At 50.3% G+C, this 22,160-nt stretch overlaps 6 protein-coding genes across 6 annotated transcripts; 3 read left to right on the plus strand and 3 right to left on the minus strand.

Moving 5' to 3' along the window:
• Window positions 1–173: 173 nt before the first annotated feature.
• Window positions 174–1,637, plus strand: ALT_0252 (uncharacterized protein; the record flags this gene model as incomplete). Its single annotated transcript, XM_033560257.2, has 1 exon — window positions 174–1,637. One exon carries the CDS (start codon window positions 174–176, stop codon window positions 1,635–1,637), a length of 1,464 nt encoding a protein of 487 aa, XP_033416148.2.
• Window positions 1,638–1,775: 138 nt separating this feature from the next.
• ALT_0253 (ubiquinone biosynthesis protein coq9, mitochondrial) lies at window positions 1,776–2,748 on the minus strand (the record flags this gene model as incomplete). The annotated part of the gene is made up of 2 exons (XM_033560258.1): window positions 1,776–2,108; window positions 2,179–2,748. The coding sequence occupies 2 exons, from the start codon at window positions 2,746–2,748 to the stop codon at window positions 1,776–1,778; spliced, it is 903 nt and encodes a 300-aa protein (XP_033416149.1).
• A 2,928-nt stretch (window positions 2,749–5,676) lies between these two features.
• On the plus strand, window positions 5,677–7,753 carry ALT_0254 (putative RNA-binding protein C328.05; the record flags this gene model as incomplete). Its single annotated transcript, XM_089598949.1, has 8 exons — window positions 5,677–6,058; window positions 6,160–6,226; window positions 6,405–6,498; window positions 6,564–6,704; window positions 6,779–6,830; window positions 6,909–7,327; window positions 7,406–7,559; window positions 7,614–7,753. 8 exons carry the CDS (start codon window positions 5,677–5,679, stop codon window positions 7,751–7,753), a joined length of 1,449 nt encoding a protein of 482 aa, XP_089456613.1.
• A 2,436-nt stretch (window positions 7,754–10,189) lies between these two features.
• Window positions 10,190–12,898, minus strand: ALT_0255 (SLM1 family PH domain-containing protein; the record flags this gene model as incomplete). The annotated part of the gene is made up of 4 exons (XM_033560260.2): window positions 10,190–11,375; window positions 11,425–11,762; window positions 11,813–12,300; window positions 12,358–12,898. 4 exons carry the CDS (start codon window positions 12,896–12,898, stop codon window positions 10,190–10,192), a joined length of 2,553 nt encoding a protein of 850 aa, XP_033416151.1.
• A 2,776-nt stretch (window positions 12,899–15,674) lies between these two features.
• Window positions 15,675–16,451, minus strand: ALT_0256 (Tim17/Tim22/Tim23/Pmp24 family protein; the record flags this gene model as incomplete). Its single annotated transcript, XM_033560261.1, has 4 exons — window positions 15,675–15,769; window positions 15,836–16,030; window positions 16,086–16,205; window positions 16,268–16,451. 4 exons carry the CDS (start codon window positions 16,449–16,451, stop codon window positions 15,675–15,677), a joined length of 594 nt encoding a protein of 197 aa, XP_033416152.1.
• A 494-nt stretch (window positions 16,452–16,945) lies between these two features.
• On the plus strand, window positions 16,946–21,317 carry ALT_0257 (ubiquitin-specific protease UBP2; the record flags this gene model as incomplete). Its single annotated transcript, XM_033560262.1, has 11 exons — window positions 16,946–16,967; window positions 17,047–17,801; window positions 17,857–18,064; window positions 18,115–18,160; window positions 18,216–18,610; window positions 18,666–18,754; window positions 18,805–19,342; window positions 19,404–20,061; window positions 20,120–20,540; window positions 20,590–20,761; window positions 20,824–21,317. 11 exons carry the CDS (start codon window positions 16,946–16,948, stop codon window positions 21,315–21,317), a joined length of 3,798 nt encoding a protein of 1,265 aa, XP_033416153.1.
• Between the last annotated feature and the right edge of the window lie 843 nt (window positions 21,318–22,160).

Here is a 22,160-nt window from a genome sequence, read left to right on the forward strand (position 1 = left end):
ATAAGCGTAGTTTTGCGCTACTTAATCTCGGGTCAACCTAGAGTGGTATCCGTGTGTTTTTTTTTTATTTTTTTTTTATAATTTCTCCGACTCTTTTCTCAACTGTCTACGTCAGAGTTTCGCAGACTTTCTGACGAGCCTCAACGCCTTAGTCTGCTCAGCCGTGGTGTACAATGCCGCTACGCATCTCGCGCATTTGCCTGGCGCAAGTAACCGTTAACTCCCCCGTCCCATTCCTCTACCAGACCCGGACACTCGCTGCACCGCTGAGCTATGCAAAATGGAATGCCCGACAGAGCCGATCATTTCAGTCAACATCGACTACGTTCACACCACCCGAATCAAGCCTAGGTAGTGGCGAAGAGTCTGTTCATGATAGGGAGAGCCCTGAAAATGGGACACCTCCCTTGAAATCCGATTCTTCCTCCCAGGCCCCGAGCAACGATGGCCGTCGATCCCGGAAAAGTTACCTGAAGAAGCGCGGCGCCACGGTCTCACAATCTCGGACACCACCGACACCACCCTCCTCACGACCACCAAAAAAGCCACTCACGATGACAGAGAGCGAGAAGAGGGCGTTTGGTGGTCTGCTGGAGCAGATGGGTGTGGAGGAGAAGGATGACCCGGAGGCGGCTACAGAAGAAACGGTGAAGCCGGCGCTGAGCAAAGACGAGATGTCTAAGATCTCCGATATCTTCAACTCTGTGCTTGAGGACCTCCGGAAGAAAAAGGGGGGTTCTGAAGCTTCGACGGAAGGTGCCGCAAAACGCAAGTCCCGGAGGAAGGTAGATGAGCCCGCGTCCACTTCGAAGCCGGGGCCTCAGGAGCAAGCGGGTGACTCTAATCCTCCAGAGTCGCGCAGTGATGTTCCTCGCTCTGCCGAGCTGGCTATTCAATTCACCGTGCAAAGGGAGTCGGCGAAGATCGAGCGCGCGCTCCGTGCGGCGATTGACGAGGGCAAAGGGGATACTGGGATCTGGGAAGTGTGCAAAGAGAGAGTATTTTCGATGCTACGATATCTCGGAGATAGCCGGGTCCCGGAAGACAATGGCACGTCGCCGACAAGCTCAGGGGGCAAGCTAACACCCCACAGCCCTCTGGAGGTTCCTGAATCCGTGTCCGTGGAAGCAGTGGTCACAGAACTCTACCCGAAGATGCTCCTCGTGGCATTCCGTCTTCTAAACTCGCATTTCCCCGGCTCGCCCTTGATCGGTCAGTTCCGCTCGACGATCAGGTCGCATGGCAGGACCTCAGCGGTGCTGGGGAGTTCGACGGGTCTATATAACGAGCTGATCTACTTCTACTGGCGCGGGTGCAGTGATCTCCCTAGTGTTGTGTCGTTGCTGAAGGAAATGGAGACTACAGGGGTGGAGCCGGATGAGCGAACCTGCGGGCTGCTCAAGGCTATCGCCGATCAGCGGGAGCGGGACCTCAAAAGTCATCGGAAACAGGTGCGTCGCGAGGATCAAAATCGGGGTTCGCTCCGTGATCCGTGGTGGGATATGGCGCCCAATCGCACAGCTGTGAAGGAGTTGTTTGGGGAGAATGGGTGGTTGCCGCGACTGGAGAAGCGTGTGGAGGAGATTCGAAACCTACAGAGCTCGACGAGATTGCTTGCAGATAGGCTTAATATGTAGCGGTAAATACAGTCCTACCGCCGGAGGCAGCTGAAAGGAGGTGTATATTATACAATACCGGAACTCTACATCAGAATATGAATACAATATCTACTCCACCTATATTCCTCATCTCAGTGCAGCCTGTACCGCATCAGACTAGATCTTCAATCCCCAACTCCTTCCCAACCCAACAGCAGTGGAACCCATGAAGCCCAGGCACTGCTTGATACCGGTAATCTTATCACCGATATACTTGTTATCCTCGATGCGACGGTCCACAAACGCCTGCGTAGCGGAGAGATCCGGACTCGAGTCGCGGGTCATAACAACCTCGGCACTGGCATAGATGGCCGAGATCGACAGCCGTTTTGTATACCACGAAGCATCGACTGAGGCGTCTCCAGCAAGATCCAAAATATCAGAGGACAGTGCATGCAGCTCGGAGAGCGAGAGCGGGATATTTCCGGCGAGGGACATGAGAGCCAGCGCCTGGAAAATAGAAGTAATAATCAGCACCATTCAAATGTATGCAATGGCAAGACACAAAAGCAGAACTTACCCCCTGCCACTGATGTTTAATCTCCGCATTCATCCGCAAGCGCTCCATGATGAGCAACTTGGTCTTCTCCTCGACAGACAACGTCTTCCCCTGGGACTCGATTTTCTCAAAGAACCCGTTCTCGACTTTCCCTCGCAAAAGGCCGCGCCGACTCGCCAGCCAGAAAAGGACGAGATCGAACTCGCCGCGTGGGAGCAGCTGGACCGAGACATCGAGGAAGCCTGCGTCGCGGGCGCCGAGGGTTAGAGCTTCGGGTGTGAAGCCGTGCTTGGGGACATGGTTGAGCGCGGCGGAGAGAATGGTGGTTTGTGAGTTTGTGTATTCGTGGGGGGGTAGCTCGGGGTGGTACTGCGAGTGGTAGGATCTTTTAGCGATACATTGCTGCGGTCGTGAGAAATGGATCTGTTGATGGATGAGACGGCGCGATGAGCGTTGAGTCTGGTATAGACGGCGGGCTCGCAGGGCGATGTAGGAGGAGCGGTTGGTGCCAGAAGAGAGGGTAATAGAGGACGAGATAAGGGCGTTGATTTGTCTTCGGGAGCAGCGAGCAAGGGAGACTGGCTGGGCCATTGCTACTGATCGTAGAGAGTACTGTAATTTTCGAGGAGTTTCCTCTTGTTAGTGGTTTTCTCAAAGTGCAGTTGGGAAAGTTACTAGTGGCTTGATGAACAGGATGGAACGTCGGGCCAGCCGGAGAAGGAATCTCGGTATAAGCGGTGGTCTGAGCTGAGCCAAGCTGATCTTCCTGTCATGAATTCATTCTTCACCAATTCAACAGGCAGTCCGGGTCGCAGCAATTAGAAACGGTGTTATGCTTTATCTTGACTGCTGATAATGGATCATTTCAGTCGATGGTGACTGAACGGAAGTGGTCTAGTATATGGGCTTGCATTGTATGGGTACTTCATCTATATATTTCTTCCTTCCCTAAGGCTGTCTCAGTATATACATTGTCCAAGAGCACTACAGGTTTGACCATGGTTAGAAATTCTCCATATGACAACACACCTATATACATCTAGAAAGATAGGGTGATCAGGCCTGGTCATCCACAGCAGTATGCTGCAGCGTCAACTACTCCAAATTATATCACATTTGGTAGGCCATTATATTTGATCGATGGTTGGCTGGTTGTTAAGGAGGCTGAGAACAGTGATCATTACTAGTAGTAGCTCTCTCGTGGTGTAGCTATTATCTTTCGGGATCAACATAATTACCTGACAGTTTGATGAACATAGAATTGAAAATGAATAGTAGAGTAGTCAATATCAATAGTATCATGGGATAAACTAGTGTCGACTATTGCGTACTCCGTAGGTACATAACCCCAGGTGCGTGGCCATTATTGGACTCATCCACTTTTTCCGCTTCCGCACCTGCTCAGCGCTTCTTTCCACTCCTCGTCAAAACAATCGATCCTTCTATCAAAAAGTTAAAAGTCTTGACTATTGAGTATTGGGAGAATCCATCTTCCTCCACAATTCAGATATCTTGAATCGCTGGCAGATACTCTGTATACCGGCAAGAGTTGCATGAACGCTGCTTGACCTCAACAGTCCCAATCAGCGTCCCTGTCATCGGCCTGTTGTTTTCTTTTTCCCCCCATTAGTATCTATCTCCCCCCTCGATCCCCTCTGATACTATCATCTCTTATTACTCTAGTCCTCCCCCTACTTATCGTTCATTTGCTACTCCCTTCCCCAGGTCTGAGAGCCCATTCGCTCTTAAATCCACAGCCTGGACGGACACCAAGCAGGACAGACCAGACAGACCTTCAACTCGGGAGGATTCAGATTCCAGACCATCCCATCCCATCTGATTGTCATCGTCAACTGTCACATCGCATCTCACAGCTACCAACAATAACACAACATCATGGGTGAGTGATCATCTACATCTTTCTTCGTTTGTTTTCTTTTCTTTTTCAAGTCTTCCTCAGCATTATCAATCATCACCACCACAACCACAACAACACGTATCCCTCTGTATCCAGGGTACCTCCATTGCGTCTCCCCTCAATTTCTCCTCCATACAAGTTGTTATTGCTACCTTACAGAGCAACCATTAGCCTTGTGTTGCTCTGCTGAACAATCACCTCCACCTTTTCCCTTCTGTCAACCCCCCTGTCTTGGCCTCCTCCAAAGCTACTCTCAGTCCAATCACTATTCGACGTTCTGCACATACCATCGGCTTGACACTTGACATTCAGCATTCAACACAAACTATCTACTTTGTACCTTAGTTTTCCCTCCCACCCTCCGTCTCTTCTTCCCCCCCAACCCAAAAATCATCCACTACCATCGTACTACTGTACCTACTACTGTAGGAACCATCACCTTTCACACCCCCTCTTCCATCCGTTTATCCACCCGCTTCATCCCTTCATCAGTCCATCCAATCTTTGGTCCCTCCCTCCGTCAGAAATTCCTATCCCCCAACATTCCCGGAACTCTACCGCGCTGTCAATACCAGATAAGAGCCATCCACGGGCTACTCGTTGTCCGCGAGCGAATCATCCTGGTTGAGAGAGCGCTGCTGCGTCCCTTCGGATCCCCACGGGATTCCAATCAATCGTTCCCATCCCTCTCTCCCTCCCTGACACTTCCGATGATCTGACAGATATACATGCACACGCACACACACAAAGTGGTTGACAAAGTGTGATTGATTTTACTTTCCGTCTTCACCCACTATTTACTCTCTCACACACTCATCGTTCTCGCTTCCTTTTGATCGTTTCGTTCCTCCTACCTTTTACCCTTCTCCACCTCCCTGGCTCTTGCTTGATTGTCTTCGCTCTTCCTATTTCCGATCGCGTTGATACTGGACTTCTGGCTTACATTAAGTGCTCTTCTCCAGCCGACGTTTATCGACCATACCAAGTAAGTCATCTGCTTTACTGTCGTGCTCGTGTCTAGTGTACATTGTACAGTACATCACCTGCCATCAGACTGTCACTCCCAAATGTGCTTGAACCGAAAGCATTCTTCCCTTGTTCAGAAATGAGTTTCCTATGCCTTCATAGTTCCTATTTCCTGGGGCTGATGGCGCGCGGCTGATGATGCCGGGTACCCACTGTCCCTATGGGCTGCATGTAACACACTGCCGACGTCTCGTTTGCACTCAGCACCATGTTATTTGTCTTGGAATTTCCTCTACCTTGATTGTCTCAATTTTGTCCTTCACTTCCGCGATAAAAAAAAGGTTTCTTTTCTGTGTGCCCTTCTCCCCGGGTCCTCAACTCTCTGAGATCTGCGCGTTGTCGCGCAGGCGGTGTCACCTGATCTCCCATTCTGCCGGTTCTCAGCGCTAGCGCTGGGGTTTCCTCGAACTCGGGAAGGACAGTTTCAGACCCATTATTGGAACCCGCCCCCCCTTGAGACGTTGCATTCCCGTCATTTCCTAGCCTCTCATTTCAGTCATACCCCTTTCGCTACTCGCGCTTCTTATCCATTTCTGTTTTTTTTTACTTTTACCGGGCTCGGTCCAAACTCGTCGATGCCTTCCGACTCTTTTGACACTGACTACGCGCAGCGCGAGAGGTCTCGCTCGCCCCGCCGACGTTCTCGCAGTCCTCGACGAAGCCGTCGCTCGTACTCCCCACGCAGTCGCTCTCGCAGTCGTGACGATTATCGCCGCAGTGATCGCCGGTCTCGGTCTCCTATGAGTACTGCTCAAGGCGCAACTGGAGGACATTCAGGATCTGGTTACGGTGGCCGCAGCAGTTACCCTCCTTCGAGATCTTTTGAGGACCGCTCAGTCGCCAAAGAACAAATGATGCAATCAGTACGCGAGTCGTCCCAACAGGACCGCCGGGTCTATGTGGGCAACCTATCCTACGATGTCAAGTGGCATCATCTCAAGGACTTTATGAGACAGGGTGAGCAGGGTCATATCGTGTCGGCAGTGCGACGCAGCTTTTGTTGGATGAAAACTTGTGGCTGACTTTGGGGGGAATGATTTTCCGCATCGTTCGTACAGCTGGAGAAGTTATCTTTGCCGACGTCTTACTACTTCCCAACGGAATGTCGAAGGTGGGCACCAATGCGTAGCGTGGCTGGCTTTTTCTTTTTCTTTCTTTCTTTTCACTTCTGGATTTCCTTGGTTTCTTGCATGGACGATTTGGGTTGACGGGCTGGGCCTGGCCGTCCGGACATTGTAGGGATGCGGGTGAGTGTTTCCTGCTCTCTTTACCTCTTGAGCTCTGCGCTAACAATATGTTGCAGGATTGTGGAATACGCTACAAGGGAGCAAGCGCAGAATGCAGTCAACACGCTTAGCAACCAGAACCTCATGGGTCGTCTTGTCTACGTTCGCGAGGTACGTCCGCGGCGCGATGTGTGCGCATCTCTCGCCCATGGTGTACGCTAACAAAAATTGACTAGGACCGTGAGCCTGAACCACGCTTCACTGGTGGACCTCCCCGAGGAGACTTTGGAGGTCCTGGTCGAGGTGGCTTCGGAGGCTACGGTGGCCCCCCCGGTGGTGCTCCTGGCGGTGGTGGAAGACAACTCTATGTGTCTAACGTTTGTTGCCCCTACTCGAACCATATAATACTCGGTCATAGGTCCGGTTATAAGGGTTGACAATCTTGATTTAGCTCCCCTTCAATGTCGGTTGGCAGGACCTGAAGGATCTGTTCCGCCAAGCTGGTAAGTTTAAAACCGTTCCGCGGCAGCCTTCTATCGGCGATATTGCATATCGATATTAACGTTTGGATGCCGTGACAGCCCAGCAAGGTGCTGTGATCCGCGCCGACGTTCACACCGACGCAACTGGCCGTCCCAAGGGCTCCGGTATTGTCGCCTTCGAATCTCCCGAGGATGCGCGCAACGCTATTCAACAGTTCAACGGCTACGACTGGCAGGGACGGACATTAGAGGTCCGCGAGGACCGCTTTGCCGGTTCCGGACCCGGCTTCGGCGGCCGTGGTGGCTACGGTGGCTTCGGCCGGGGTGGCTTTGGCGGTCGTGGTGGTTTTGCCGGCCGTGGCGGATTTGGTGGCGGCGGCTTCAGAGGTGGATACGGCGGAGGCGGTGGTTTCGGAGGCCCCCAGAACTTCGAGCCCGCCGCATCGGCTCCTCCCAACCCATTCACTGACTTTGCAACCTCTGGAGGAGAAAAGAGTCCCATCATCTACGTGCGCAATGTGAGTTTAGCCTTTTTAACTCACACGGCTGGTCATGTCCGCCGTCGAGGAGCTTGTGCTAACGATCCTGATCACCAGCTGCCATGGTCTACTTGCAATGATGATCTGGTGGATCTCTTCTCCACCATCGGCAAGGTTGAACGTGCTGAAATTCAGTACGAGCCCAACGGTCGCTCTCGTGGCACTGGTGTAGTCCAGTTCGATAACGCGGAGACTGCGGAGACTGCGATCGGTATGTTACCGTTGGAAAATATCATTGACTGCACACAGACTAACTCCTCGGCAGCCAAATTCACTGGTTATCAGTATGGTGGTCGTCCTCTCGGTATCACATTTGTCAAGTACATGAATGCAGACCAGGGCCAAGGCGAACCCATGGAAGGCGCGGAACCCACTACCGGAATCACGCAGGATCAGATCATGTAAATTGCGGGTATTATTTGCTGGGAAAACTAGTTTACCAGAACTCGCAATGTATTACTCATGAACACCAGGAATTGATGACATACTGACCTGTATGTCATAATTTGACTATTTTTTTCGTCTCATTCCGCTATTAAACCTCCTTGTGCTGTTTTGTGTATTTGATTCTTGTTGAATGGCAGAGTTACCGTTATTGTAGCACACGCAATATATGTGCCTACCTGGTCCCATTCCAAAGATCGTCGATTGTCGCAATAGGAAGGAACATTCAATTGATGTAGGAATCTGCGAGTGTCTTTTTGGTTCCATCTGTTCACTACCCGGATGCCTTGCCCTCGATCGCGACTCTACCCTAGAGACGCGTCCCTGGGTGCCACTTCTGGCACACAGGCAACCCCTGCGTCGGTCACCAAGTGAGGCGATTTTCAACCGCCGCGCCTATCACACTCGTGACCATGTCTCTGAAACCTCAAGGATCAGTGATGGAATCAGTAGACTACCTTTTGTGTTGCATTGGGTGCAATCTTAATAGGTTACCTTCATGCAGCGGATCCAGGGCATTGCTACTGCGGTCTCCACTATTGTTCACTGGCACAGGATTTGGGCCAACAATCTTGGCAGATCATTCCTGTTACGCCGAATCTCAATATAAGAGGTACACTCTCAAGTCGTAAGAATACAGGAAGTGCATCCTGGACCGGTGTGTTTGTGGGCGCACCAAGTCATCGACTGGCGCCTTCGATTTTTGTCTCTGGAGAATCCTCATCAGGGAAGCAGTAGATTTTAGTGGCCTTCTTATAATTGACCTGTCCGTTATAATCACCAGTGATCATACAGAACTACCCTTTCCACACTTGCCGGCGGTAATCTCATGGGTCTATCACGACTACATCCCTCACGTATGAATGGGTTGTAAGTATCTCATTAGACGAACGTCCGCCGTGACCTAGAAACTTGTTCCATTCGACTTATCTACGAGCCACCCCGAGAGTCTGATGCTGCAAGAAGCAGCATTGGGATGGTACCAGCTATCTCAATTCCCTCATCTGCAGTTCATGAGGCTTTGCGTTGATGTTGAAGCAACCTTCTTTCCTGTTCCAGGCAGTAATCTCTATTCCACTGACTGGGAACACCTTGCATCATCTTCCACAAGTTCCGCGACTGATACCTATAAGGGAATTTTAGTAATTGTTCTTCTTTCTTCACAGATCATTTGATAAGCTCACCAGTACTTTTCATTATGTGAAAACCATGCTCCAGTAAGACGACATTGGTCCAGCCAAGGATAGTCTGCAGGCCATTCACACCTTCCCAGATTTCGAACTACCCAGAAAATAGCCTGATTCACATCTTTAGATAAAGGGTATTTGGCAATCAAAGTCTGACACCTAGGACAGGCTTTTGAGACCAGCGTCACAGGGACAAGAGACAAGACTTAGAAAAGGCATTACCTGATCTATCGCCTCTTAATGCCGTTAATATTCCAAGTCCTTTGGATGGTGCCTTTCTGCAGTTGCTGATGGCGTCGCCGGTAGTACTCGGGGCTAGGCTCTTATTTCCCTCTGTGTGGTAGAAGAGCCTTACTTTACACAATGTAGTTTCCCCAGTAGTTAAGACCGCCGAAGGAAGACAAATAGTTCTCGAAGGAAAATAGGTGATGTGATATTTGGGAAGGCATATCGGGTACAAAAAGAGAAATGATCGATGCAGGGTTCCTGCGATCCCCTGCGATTTTACTGTAAAGCAGGGGCCTTAACCACTGGGCCAATCGATATATTTGTTGAGATTGTGGCAATATTTCAGTTTCTTGACCATAATTCGAGGGTTAGTCTCGACTGGCGCAAAGCCTGATATCGAGAGGGTTAGGTTCGTTGCATTGTCTGTACTACCTGAGCAGATTTATCTTATGAGCGAGAACTCCGCATGCTGATGCCTCCGTCTAGCCGTTCCATAGAGTGTGGTACGGTAGTAGCCTCTGGAGGCTTGTCCATGTTGAGATTGTGGGCCTGATATCCATATGTTTCAGAGACGTGACGTGTATTTCAGGAAATATAAGAATATAGTACAAGGAAGCGAAGCATCAGAGTCAATGACACATGACATAGGAAATGACAAAGGAAACCACAAAGGAAATGCATCGCACCGCATGGGGATTCAGAGTCAAGTCAAGCGCACACGCCTGAGCAGACAAGCAATCCAGATCCCCAGCTCCACAGCCGTATCCAACCAATCCATTCATTCGAAAAGAAAAACGCCAAGCACCCCAATTGTAAAGTATGCCAGTCCATACCGTCGGCCCCGGTGACATTGTCACCAAAAGGACAACGGAGGAGGCTTTCAGCCAGGTACGCTGGTGATCACCTGTTGACGACGTATATAATGTACAGAGAAGAAGAAAAATGCAGTTGAAAATGAAGTGTTTGCGTCAACCGGATGCTTTTACGCAGGTATATGATTTGCGGGTGGGTAGTGGCCTGGAATCTGTAGCTCAAGCGCAGACACACTTGGTTTAGATCGCCTCGCATCACCTTCGGATTTCGTTATATAGGAGCTGTAGGCTCCTTCCGGAGGAACTTCAGACAACGGCGTTGCTGCAGCGCTGCTCATGTTGGATGGAACCCTTTCATTCTTCACGCTCTCACGAAGCTGGTGGCCGACACCATTACCTCCGATCATGGAAGTTTCATGATCCCCGTCAATCGAGGTAGGGACGGTATTGTGCGTGCGATCGGTGATGTTCGTCGTGGTCGGGGCAGTAGATCCGCTGTCGCGCCTGTTCCTCTGCCGATTCAGTGAAGGGTCGCGAGAACTCGCAGAGCCCATTCCGGCGAACAGCACGGGATGTACGTCGCCCGATCTGTCGGAACCCAGATTGTCTCTTTGGTTGCCCAGAGCGTTGATCTGTTCCTGTTGCTTTTGACGAGCGACAATGTCAGCTGGTCCCATCCAACCGGCATAATATCTTTCATTTCGCTCTGGGCCCGAGAGCCCGTAGTCCCCATCGTGTTCTCCGACTGCGTTTCGAGTCTGGCTACCATCGCGTCCAGAGATAGAACGATTCCCATCTGCAAAAGAAGCTCCGTCGGGTAGGGACCCTGCAGCGGCAAACAGGTCGTGTCCGCCAGAACTCTCACCGCTGGATGGAGACAGTGGGGCTTGCAGGTGGCGATCAATCTGCACGTCACTCGGGAAACGGCCACCAGGCTCGCGAGGCGCAGACGTGGGCCGCTCCTGGTTTAATACGACTGCCTCCGCTGCGTACGGTGTGCGATCGGCTTCGTCTTCATCCAGATCAATGCTGGTCCGAGCACTCGCGCCACTCACACTGCGGACGTGTTTCCTAACGTATGCATTACGTGCTTCGCCAGTCTTGGAGATCAAGCTTTCGATGTCTTCGTACCACGCCATCATGGTGTCGTGTGATTCCGCGCGGAAGACCCACGAGTGACCACGATGCATGGGACCGGTTTGTCGCCCTTTGAGCATGAATTTATGCGACGTCGAGTCCGGCTGCGAGTGTGACCCCAATTTCTGCTCCGGTAGGTACAGTGACATCACTGGCGTCTGCCATGCTACCCGATCGGCAGACTTGAACTCGTGTAGATGAGTCGGTGACAAGACATACCTATTCTCTAATCAGAAAGATGGCAGACATTGACAATGAGAATACTTACCAGCCGGGAGTATAGCTCTTCAGATACTTGCTCTTTCGCTCCAGCATGCCGGATCGAACTTCAGCCGCAGCCGGATGATCCTTGCCAGGGTAGGTGATGCTCTCCACGTTCCGGAGAGAAACGCGGGGATCGACGAGTTCGTCGGTATTGGCAATGAAGTGGTTCCATTCGTGATCATGAGGCATGGATATGGGCCCTGTCCGGAGCTTCTCCACCGTGTCATAGGCTTCATCGGCTTCTCGCTTGAGGATACTGGCATACGCATTGTACGCCTTTTGGATCTCACTGACGACGATCGATTCAAGTTCGCGACCGGAGTTCTCCAGGTTTAGGAATGCCTACGGCGCGTCAGTGATTGAAGTCTGTAGGAAGCTTCCGAAAAACTCACACGGTGGAGGTAATTTTCCTCCTCAATCTGCTTCTCAATCTGTCTGTCCACACCCAGACGAATAATGAACGGGTCTCCTTTGCCTGAAGTAGCAGACGGATCGGTATCGACCAGACCAAGCGCTTCGTGCAGTTGGCGAACCGTCTTGCGCGTGTTCTCTACTTCCTTGTCGACGGAGTTCCGGAAATCACCCTGAAGACTCTTGATTTCTTTGGTCTTCTTTTGCAGGTCGTTACGAAGGCCCATGAGCTGGTTAACGACTTCGCTCTCCACCTCGGCAGCCTTGGTTGCTTCTAGGTAGCCTTGACGGTGGAAATCGCGCAAGATGTCGGTTGCATCGGCGAGGCCACCAGATTTGAGAAACGTCGGAGGGAGCGAAGCGTTATTTACTACATTCGACGCTGACAGGTACAGCTTAGACCGGGTCTCGTAGGACTTCTGGACTTCCTTGAAAAAGACGATGAGGTCTTTCAAGACCTTGCGCCAAGCTACTATGAATTAGCATATTATCGATTATGGAGATAGATGCTCCGAAGGATACATACCTTGAAAGCGTTGCGCCATGACCTCAGTCGGGTTCCCGTTCGTCGGGATCGGGACATAAAAAGCACTGTGCTGATCATCCGGGCCATCGACGCCATACTTTTCCTTATCACCCAAGACAAGACTCCTCACACTGCCTGCGCGTAGGCTCCGGCGACTTCCGCTGCGACGCATACTGCCCTTCTTGCTGAGCGACGATTTCTTCTTCAAAGTAGTAGATCGTGTTGGAGTCGCTGAACGGGAATGTGACATCTGCGACGCGGAACGTTGTACACCAGAAGTTGACGGTCCATCGAGCACGACAGAACCACGCTGACTGGCCGCGTCAAACTCCTCATGAAAGCGAGGATTGTGAACGTTTGAAGGAGGGTCGACAACAGCACCGTGAGCGTAGTTGTAGCCTGAATTGCTGGCCACAAAGGAGTTAGGTCTGGAGCCGGAGCGCAGGCTGTAGCCTCGATTTAAGAGAACGGATTCGGTTGGTGGTGACAGCGGACGATATGCATCCTGCACAGGTGTATGCGCCCGAGCGGTCATTGCCATGGCTGGAAAGGAGGGGTTGTTCCGCAGCGATGATGACGCTACCCAGAATAGTCGGGCGGTGCAAGTCCTGTAGTGAGATAAGGGAGCGCTCCAATCAATGCGTTGTCGGTTAGTCCAGGAATGTTGGAAAATTGAATGGGAGTCCGTAGTAATAAGGACAACGGGAGGAGCGAAAGGAATGGTAAAGGAATCATAAAATAATCATAAAAGGAGTCGGATCTAAGCACACGATCTGAATATGAATCAGGTAGTCGAGTTTGGTTACCAGGCGAACGGAAGTGTCGATGGTCTGGAGCGAGCTGTTTTGCGGGGGCTTGAATCAGAAACCAGACTGCCAAAGAAAAGCGCGCCCTTTTCGCGATGGCGATGATCGGCTCAATTTGGGAGCATGTAGATAGATTAGTCCTGAGATGGCTTAGGGAGTAACTAATATAGGGATTCCTTTAGATGGTTCAAGTATGAGCCCCACAGCTCTAGGGAGGAACTATCGAAGATGGGAATTCGTCCACGCAGGGGAGTTATGAGAGGGAAATTAAGGAGAGGATCTGGAAGCCGAACGGATACAGGATAGTAATTAATTAATACCAAGAGATCTGTGATTATAATCCTGAGATCGACCAGGGAGTTTAGACAGAAGTAGTCGAGATGATCATGAGGGGATGATGAACAGTTAAACTGCTGGACGGTTCCGGATGACGTCTACGCTCTCGACAAGGACAATGGAATGCGACGTTATGACGACCCAGGAGAGGGCTGTCGGGCTCTCACAGAGCGGAATTCCCGGGCCAGTGGAAAAAAGAACAGAAAAGCGGAAAGCATCAACAGTAGTCATGAAACTTTGACTTTGTCCAGGATGTGGGCAGGGAAAAAGAGATCGCTATGGCATATGGTATCTATCTATACGATGGTATTGAGGTACAGGTACGGAGTACTGCAACTGCTGTCTTGCTGGACAAACTACAGACCTCCTTTTCTGAACAAGAGGAAGATATGCAATTTTAATAAGATGAGGCATCACAGTACTATTAATAAACAATAAAATGAATATCTTTTTAATGATGTTGCCTATTCCTCTCCTAATTGATGATAATTAATCCAATAATCCGGAGATAATGATGATCATGAAACAGTACCAATAGCCCAAGGTAGGTAGCAAAGGACCAAAGTACAAACCCCCAATGCCCCCTTTTGACGACCGAAGCGTGGCTTGTGAAAATGGCTTGGACTTCATTAAAGTGGCTGTGAACCGCTTACTTTTCCAGCTGATCTGGACAGCAACGGCCACTATGAAGCTCGGAATCATGCTGCGTTACACACAGTGGGTACAAGTCCTTGTTGTAATAAGCCAGAGTACTCCCATACCCTCCTCGAGTGCTTGCACAAGTCGTTCTTCATAGCTTCGATGGGGTTCCCCCTTTTCAAGTGGCGACTGTAATACGCAAGACGCAATTAGGAGGCAAAAGCAAAAAAGAAAAAGAGTAGGGGGAAAAAAGGAGACGGCCCGCTGGAAGATCGGAACCTTTGCTTTCCCCACCTAGTGAACGAACCCAAACTGTCATTTGTTCAACGTCATGCATGGTTCATCGTCTGTGATGCGCATCAGTGTAGAGTGTAGAGTGCTATACTTGCCCGGCATCTGGAGCTCTAATCTGACTACCTCTGTTTTTGTCTACAGAGTACCAGTGGCTACTACTAACCTTGAGTCTGCGCAGGCATCAGCATAATCTGCTTGGATTAAATCATACCTTGGCCCGTATACATCAGGTACCAAGAACGTGCCTTGTCCGACCACTCGCAGAGGTTAATTCCCCTCATTTGAACCATGATTCTTAATACTCAGATGATGCATGAATCATACGGAGATGATCTCCATGATTACTCGGTCCCGGACATGATCGGATCAATCTGATGGCCCCAAATTTGTGCACCTACGAAGATACTTCGGTAGGTAGATAGTATGCAGTATGCCATCAACGAGTATGCCTGGTTTCATGATCCAACAGGTACTGATTCGACAGCACTGCTGTCAAGCATACCAATCTCTTACCCCCTTTCATAGACATAGAAAGTTGTACTTAAGAGTACATTATGTCATGCTGAGGGCAAGGGGTACACGGTTATGAATAAGGTGATATCATATTGGCCCCCCGCATGGATTGTCATGCATACCTTAAGTTAATCTTGACCTGCAATCAAGTGCCTCCTGTCCTCATCAAGTAATTATTTCCCTTCCTCTATCTAGCCATAAATGGACTCTTGAAACTTAAAGATAAGTGGTCTAGCATTTTGTAGGCGGGCTGTATCGTGATGTGTCACCACAGCCACCATTGTCACCACTGAGATGATTTAAGTTTGTCCAAACATATGCTGAACGCACGTCCATGAGGAATGTTGTTAGACGTCTGACCATCCAAAGCAATTCTACTTCTCAGCTATTGTAACTTTGTCTCATGATCGACCGTCCGAGCTAGGTCGCTCAATGGCTGCAATAGCTGCATCCATGGATAATCGCATACCAAGTGGCCGAAGACGCAAACTGTTGCATACCGTCGTCAGAGCTCTTCTCATGACGCTATCCCCTCGATGTTTGTTGACCAAAGCTTAGACTAGGAAGAAGAGCGCTCTCAACAATCATGGAAAAGGAAAGAAAGATATCATTGCGTGGAGCATGCCGGAATTGCTAGCTGAAAGGCATCCGACAGGAAACGATAATTTACACAAACGAGACTGAAGACTGGCACAACTGAGTTTGCAACGGACATCGATTCTAATCATTTTATGATGCGGGTGCGGCGGATGTGGGAACCTCAATGCCGTATGTCTCCTTGAGTCTCTCTGCGCGCCTCTCTGCGTATCCGGGACCGTAGATACCTAAAGCAAATGATTTAGTAAAGCCGCCATAGCTGTGATATCCTGAGAGTTTAGATATCAACACACCTCGTCCCTCTCCCAACTCGGCAAACGTCTGCTCCGCTGGAGTCCTGTACGCCTTTCTGATCTGTGTACGGCGATCAAATTCATCTACATCGCTCTGTGCCTTTTTACCCCACAAGGTTCCGCCAGTGAACTCGAAGGCGCCCATGGCCGTTGCCAGAGCAGCACCGTAACCCAGAAGGGCGGGGAATGTCCGAGCTAATGCAAAATCAGCAATTGCCGCATGTGCATATTTTCGGAAAATAAAACAGACCTCGAAGGCCCAGAATGGCTCCGGAGAAGAAACCGCCGAGGGCTACGTTGTAGTGGTCGTCCTTCTCCCGCAGGTTGGCCGAAGCGTTCTTCACAAACTCGTAGGTACCACCCATTGCGGCTAGAGAGCAACCGTCAGAGAAATTCTGTACACCAAATGATCTATTGGATGTGCATCCGTACCGAAAACACCGATTGTCCCGCCGCTTCGCACGAAGACACCCCAGGGTCCAACGTTCTTCCTAGTGAGGGTGTTCTGGACGGCCGACGCGAAAAGACCCACCGCACTGGTAAGCATGGTGGTCTTCATCGCCGCCGAAATCGTATCCTTCGGGTGGTAATGGTGATGTTCATCGTGCGAGGCCATGGTGGCGGCTTATGGCAGGAATTGTCTGCTGGATTGCCGTGGATAGCGTCGTTCGGTCGATCGAGGATGTTGAATTTGGATGTCCGGTTCTGCCACTCGCGACCGCTTTCCTTAGAGTGGAGCTCCATGTGAGGTCAATGAGCGCAAATGACCGGTAAGTAGTCATTTATTTACTTTATTTTGAAACCTACTCTTTCAGATATTGTCAGTCCCTATCATATTTCTGATGATATTTACTCTGTACTGAAATATCTTGTGCTGATCGAAAGCTCCTTGTCCTCAAACTTGCCGCTTGTTTTGCCTATAGAGGTGTCCCCGCTATCCTGCCTGCTGTCTTGCGACAAGGGACAACTGTTTTTCAGCAGCTACGACCAGTCCTTTACCCAAATATTTCCGCGAACCTTGATATAGATTGCATGGGATCTGGGATATTGAAGAACGTCCGAGCTTTGGGCCTGGTGTTGCCGGAAACGTGAGCTCTGAAGGGCATACCCATGTCGTCTCCATCAAGGTCCGGTATGTAACTATGTTGAAGATTCCCATAACCGTCTTTAGTAATGTGCGTTTTGCTAACACCCGCGTTTCTACCGTCTAGGCAAGACTGCCCCACGGCTCGTCCAAGATCTCTACGATTACGATCCCGCCAATCCTCCAGGCACAGGCCGCAACCTTCTCTCAGAAGTCCCTCCAGTCTTCCCTCAAGGTCATGAAGGTCCACTCGATTTCATCTCGCCGTCGGCATGTCACCATCAGTATATGATCAAATCGAACCAGAGCTTCCTACCCCAAGCGGAGCAGAAAAGGAGTACCGGAAATCCGTCCAAAGTGTCAGCGGTATGCTGGAAGTGTCGATATCATCTTCAACTTGTCGTTAGCTCGACTCCCGGCATTGGGCAATCCAGTCAAGGGTTCCCGGATCACCTGCATCATCTGGTCTATAAATCTGGAAGGCAGAAAGGAGGCGCTTCGCCAGCGGAGGTATCGCCTAAGGGACAGACTGTGGAAACCTTTCTATATGAGTGTTCATATCTCACATGTCCTGTGACGGTATCTGTGCGAATCGCATCGCCAATCCTTGCTGACGAATGGGTGCGGCTGCTGGTAGACCCTGATTTGCTGCGGCAGCGGGCGGACGAGGCTATTGCGACACATCCTGAGCGTTTGGAAGGTGTTGGTCGACCGTCGCCTATCACGGTTCTAGAGAACCTCCGCACTTACATATCCAATGCCCTTCATAACAGTCAGCATAGCAAGTCTATATCTGCGATAAACAAGAGATTCATGACTTGTTTCGGCGTTGAAGGAAGGCCGTGCAAAGACCTGTTGGAATTCCTTGGTTTTTCCGTGAAGGTCTGTATCAATTACCTCACTCCGGGTGATAGGTGCATTTCTAATTTTTGCACAGAATGAGGGATTTTGGGAGCCTCCCAAACCAAATCCTTGGGCGGAGTATCCTTATCAGGACCAACTGAAGATATTTCTCGACGACGTTATACATGAACTCTCCGCACTTATAGAGCAGCGGCCTTTGGCAGAGAAGAAGGGACATCAGGTGCAGAATACTGAAACCCCGGCGTTGAGTGATATCCTCTATGCAATGGATGCTCTGGATTGTGAGTATTGCCTTGCGAATTCCGGAAATGCGTCGCTAACGTAGCTACAGATCCCAAAGCTTTGAGGGCGAATGAGTTCCAAATGGCACCTGCACCGTATGGTCACAGCAAAATCGAGTCTCATTCGCAGAGTGGCTGACCGAATATTTAGTTACTACGAAGATTTGGGTGTCGTGGAGGATATGTCGGCAGCGTCAGTTGTGGAAGCCTTCAATAGGCAGGTTTCCATTGACCCAGCAAGGTCACCACTTTACCTACAGTGTCTCAAGTCTATTGGAAACTTGAGGGGTGGCGACGATGCCCAGATCATAGAAACGGCGGTTCAGTTAGCGTATGCCGAGGGTCGATACACACAGGAGGATATTGTGGATGCTTACAGATACTTCGGACTTGATCACAATGACCCTCGCCTCACCGACGAAAGCATAATTGGGAAGTTCTACGCTTTTATGAGTTCTACTACACAGGAAAATGAATCGCGCATTCGGCTCTGGAGAATCGGGGATAGCAGAAGAAGTGAGCGTATCAAGTCCGCGGCGGAAGACAGTGAGCGATTCCCTACCTAGATTCCGCTATATCACTATACTAATAGTTGAACAAGGGGTCACCAATGTTGAACAGGCCCAGGTCTTCCTTGGTGTCGATAGTACAACAAGCGACGAGTTCGTTCTGACCATGTATACCACAAAGGTAAAGGGCTAGTCGGTTCTGCAATAGGCCTGGATGCTGATTGTGTTCAGGTTAACGACAACCCGTCGACTAGGGATATTGCAAGGCGCGCTGTCGAGCTAATTGCTGAGGCTCGAAAGTCGGCCGTCTTGAGACATTTTCTGAAGACGGGTGAAATGACAACCGGGGAAATGGATGTCGCCGATGCCTATCGCTTGCTCCAGATTCCTGATCGCACCGTGGACGATGCAGCGATAATGGCAGCTTACACAATTTGTGTTGATGAAGCTCCTGGACAAGCCGAGCGATACTACCAAGCCTTGAGCATCATCGCCAAGGACAAGAATAGCTCTCTACTCGGCAGTATGATCGCTGGGCCGGGTGCCGAATCTGACCGTGACTTGTCCGAGTGGCCCGTCGGACTGCAGAACATTGGCAATACCTGCTATCTCAATAGCTTGCTACAATTTTATTTCTCCATTCGCCCGTTCCGAGGGATGGTCCTGGACTTTGAGAGTTTCAAGATGGAGCTTGATGACGAGAGTTTGAGCAAGAAACGCGTTGGTTCCCGCCAAGTTATGAAAAAAGAGGTTGAGCGGTCTCAGACGTGTAGGTGTTATCCAGTTCTATGTGCGATATCCGAACGACTGACTAATCTCTTCATTCGCAGTCTTGAGAGAATTACGGACGTTGTTTCAAAGCATGATCACTTCATCAAATTCCTTTGTCACTCCTCGTCCGGAGTTAGCACGTTTGACGCTAATAAGCCCGTCCAATGAAGCAGCGATTCGGCGCCGCTCTACGATATCTATGACCAGACCCGGCGGACTGGGAGACATCAATGGCATGCCTATCATGGGTCCCCTCGGACCGCCTCTGCCAACGGCAGATCAGAGCCATAGTCCAACTGATGCCGAGACAGAAAGGCCCAAACGTAAAACAACATGCGACGTGGATAGCGAAGCGACCCTTGTCTCGGAAACTGCCAAGCCAGATACGTCGTTGGCTCCCAGCGAGGACAAGGAAAACGAAGCGCCACCCGCAGATGCCGTGTTGACAGATATCCCAGTATCTCAAGATATGGAGAGCAATCTTTCTCCCAAAGGTGAGGCACCGGCTATCACTTTCGGGCCACCAAATCAGCCGCCTCCAGTACCTCCGCGACCAACAGTACAAGTTGACCCACAAAAGCAGCTTCTGGAGGAGGTAGAAATAGGTGCTCAGCAGGATGTCACCGAAGTGATCAACAATGTCCTTTTCCAGAGCCAATGCGCAATCAAGCCGATCGCATTCGCCCAGGATGGTGAACAACTTGACCAAGTGAAAGAGTAGGTTCTAATGACGCTTAGATTCGCTCAATGTACGGCGCTAACATGTGATTGATAGCCTATTCTACGGACGGACCAAATCATATATTCTTGCGGAAGCAGGTGTTCGGTCCAAGGAGGAATGGTGGTGTGATATCAAGGTCGATGTCGCGACGGGACCTCGCGATATTTATTCAGCGATCGATGGCGCGTTTGATGCCCAAAAAGTCAATGTTGATGATACCGTCGTGGAGCAATTCGGTGCCATTAGCAAGCTACCTCCGGTCCTTCAGATCCAAGTGCAACGAGTACAATTCGACCCAGTCAAGAAGAGTTCTTTTAAGTCCACCCATCACCTTGAACTCAAGGAGACGATCTACCTTGATCGTTATATGGACACACAGCATCCTGAGATCATGAATCGACGACGGCAGTGCTGGGAATGGAAGAATACGTTGAAGACACTTGAAGATCGCCGTGCCGAGCTGCTACGCCAAACCGTAAGGGAAGACATATATCAGTGTTGTATTGAAATCTAATTGATTTTAGGAAAATGACGGCCTCGACTTGGCAACTCTGTTCGATAGCGCTAGAGCGGTTATTGAAGATCTGGATCAACTAAAGGCGGATCCTGAAACTGCTGACGATGCCCTCGACATCAACCCACAGCTTCCATCTGAGCTAGCCCAACTCTCTCAGATTGCGAAAGCCGAATTGAACTGTGAGCATTTCTTTATTGTTCGAGGCACTCGCAGCATCTTTAGCTGACCTTCTTCATTCTAGACGTCGAACAAGAAATTAAAGATACACAAACCATGATCTCCAGCCAGTTTGTCGACTTCAAGCATTTGGCCTATCGGCTATATGCGGTCTTTGTGCACCATGGGTCTGTCGAGTTCGGCCATTATTATATCTATATTTTTGATTTCAGGAAGAATGTCTGGCGCAAGTACAACGACACTGAAGTCACCGAGGTGACCAACACGGACGAGATTTTCAAGAACCACGAACGCCAGAACCCTCCTACCCCATACTTTCTGGTTTACGTCAACGATGGTCTCAAGGATCGCTTGGCCGATCCTGTTTGCAGGCAGATTATTGAAGACCCTGCACCCAGCGAGACTATCCCCTCGACCGAAGCGATTGTTCCCATGGAAGGGGTCACTGCGACAACCTTGACACCTCAACAGGACCTGGACATGGAACCGCCCGCCTACGATGAGGCTCTGGCTGATACTCAGAATTCAGGTACGAAAGCTGTCCTCGATGTGAAGTGAGCGCCTGTCGGTGCGGCGGGTCGCAAGTCTCGTGCTCCGACACGGTCGGCGAACAACGAGGCTGATAAGCGTGATGTGGAATAGTAGGAACAGAGAAGGTCTCTCCGACACTTTCCACGACCGCGAATCCACTTAAACGCAAGAACGAAGGCGACACGAGTTGTGCGTGATGGTGTACTCTATACAGGGGTTGTCTGTCTCGCCCACTTGGTTGAGTTCCTCCCGTCATATTATATGTTCTGATACCTGTGCATACTAGCGGGATTCGATCTATTACTTTATGTTCATGTAGATAATGAAAGATACCATGAGGCATGAGTAATGATCTATATCAAGCACGCGATTGAGCCATGATAAAGTCAGCGGACGAGCTTGAGCGGCCCGCGGATCGGCACCGGAAAGACAGAGGCATCGGCTCCCACATCGGATAAGCTGTGTCACCCCGGATTGTAAGCGTTATCAAGTGCTCAAAGTGCATCCAGATGGCAGAAACCGTAGATAGCAAAGAGAATACTTTGGTTATATAAAGTAGTATTCTTGTTCGCATTGTGCTTCTCCTGAGTAGTTAACCGGAATGTTACTGATGATTGGCTGTTGGAGCAGAGTGCGGGGTATTTCCGGGGAAGGACGGCAGGCGCGGCTGACTTTCCGCAACTCCGCGAATGGCCGCTCGTTTCCAGCTTCTTATATTTCTCCGCACGCCTCGACCTTGACGGGAGGCAGCTCATGATCTCCTGTCCTAGTCTTCGGTTGAGTCTAATCCCTAAGGATTTCTTATTTGTGGTTGAGAACGAGCATTGTTAACGAGTGCGGACGTTGCAGCTTCTGTCGAGCAGTGTTTAT

The sequence above is a fragment of the Aspergillus lentulus genome (assembly GCF_001445615.1).
Source record: "Aspergillus lentulus DNA, contig: Alt01, strain: IFM 54703, whole genome shotgun sequence".
NCBI lineage: Eukaryota > Fungi > Ascomycota > Eurotiomycetes > Eurotiales > Aspergillaceae > Aspergillus > Aspergillus lentulus.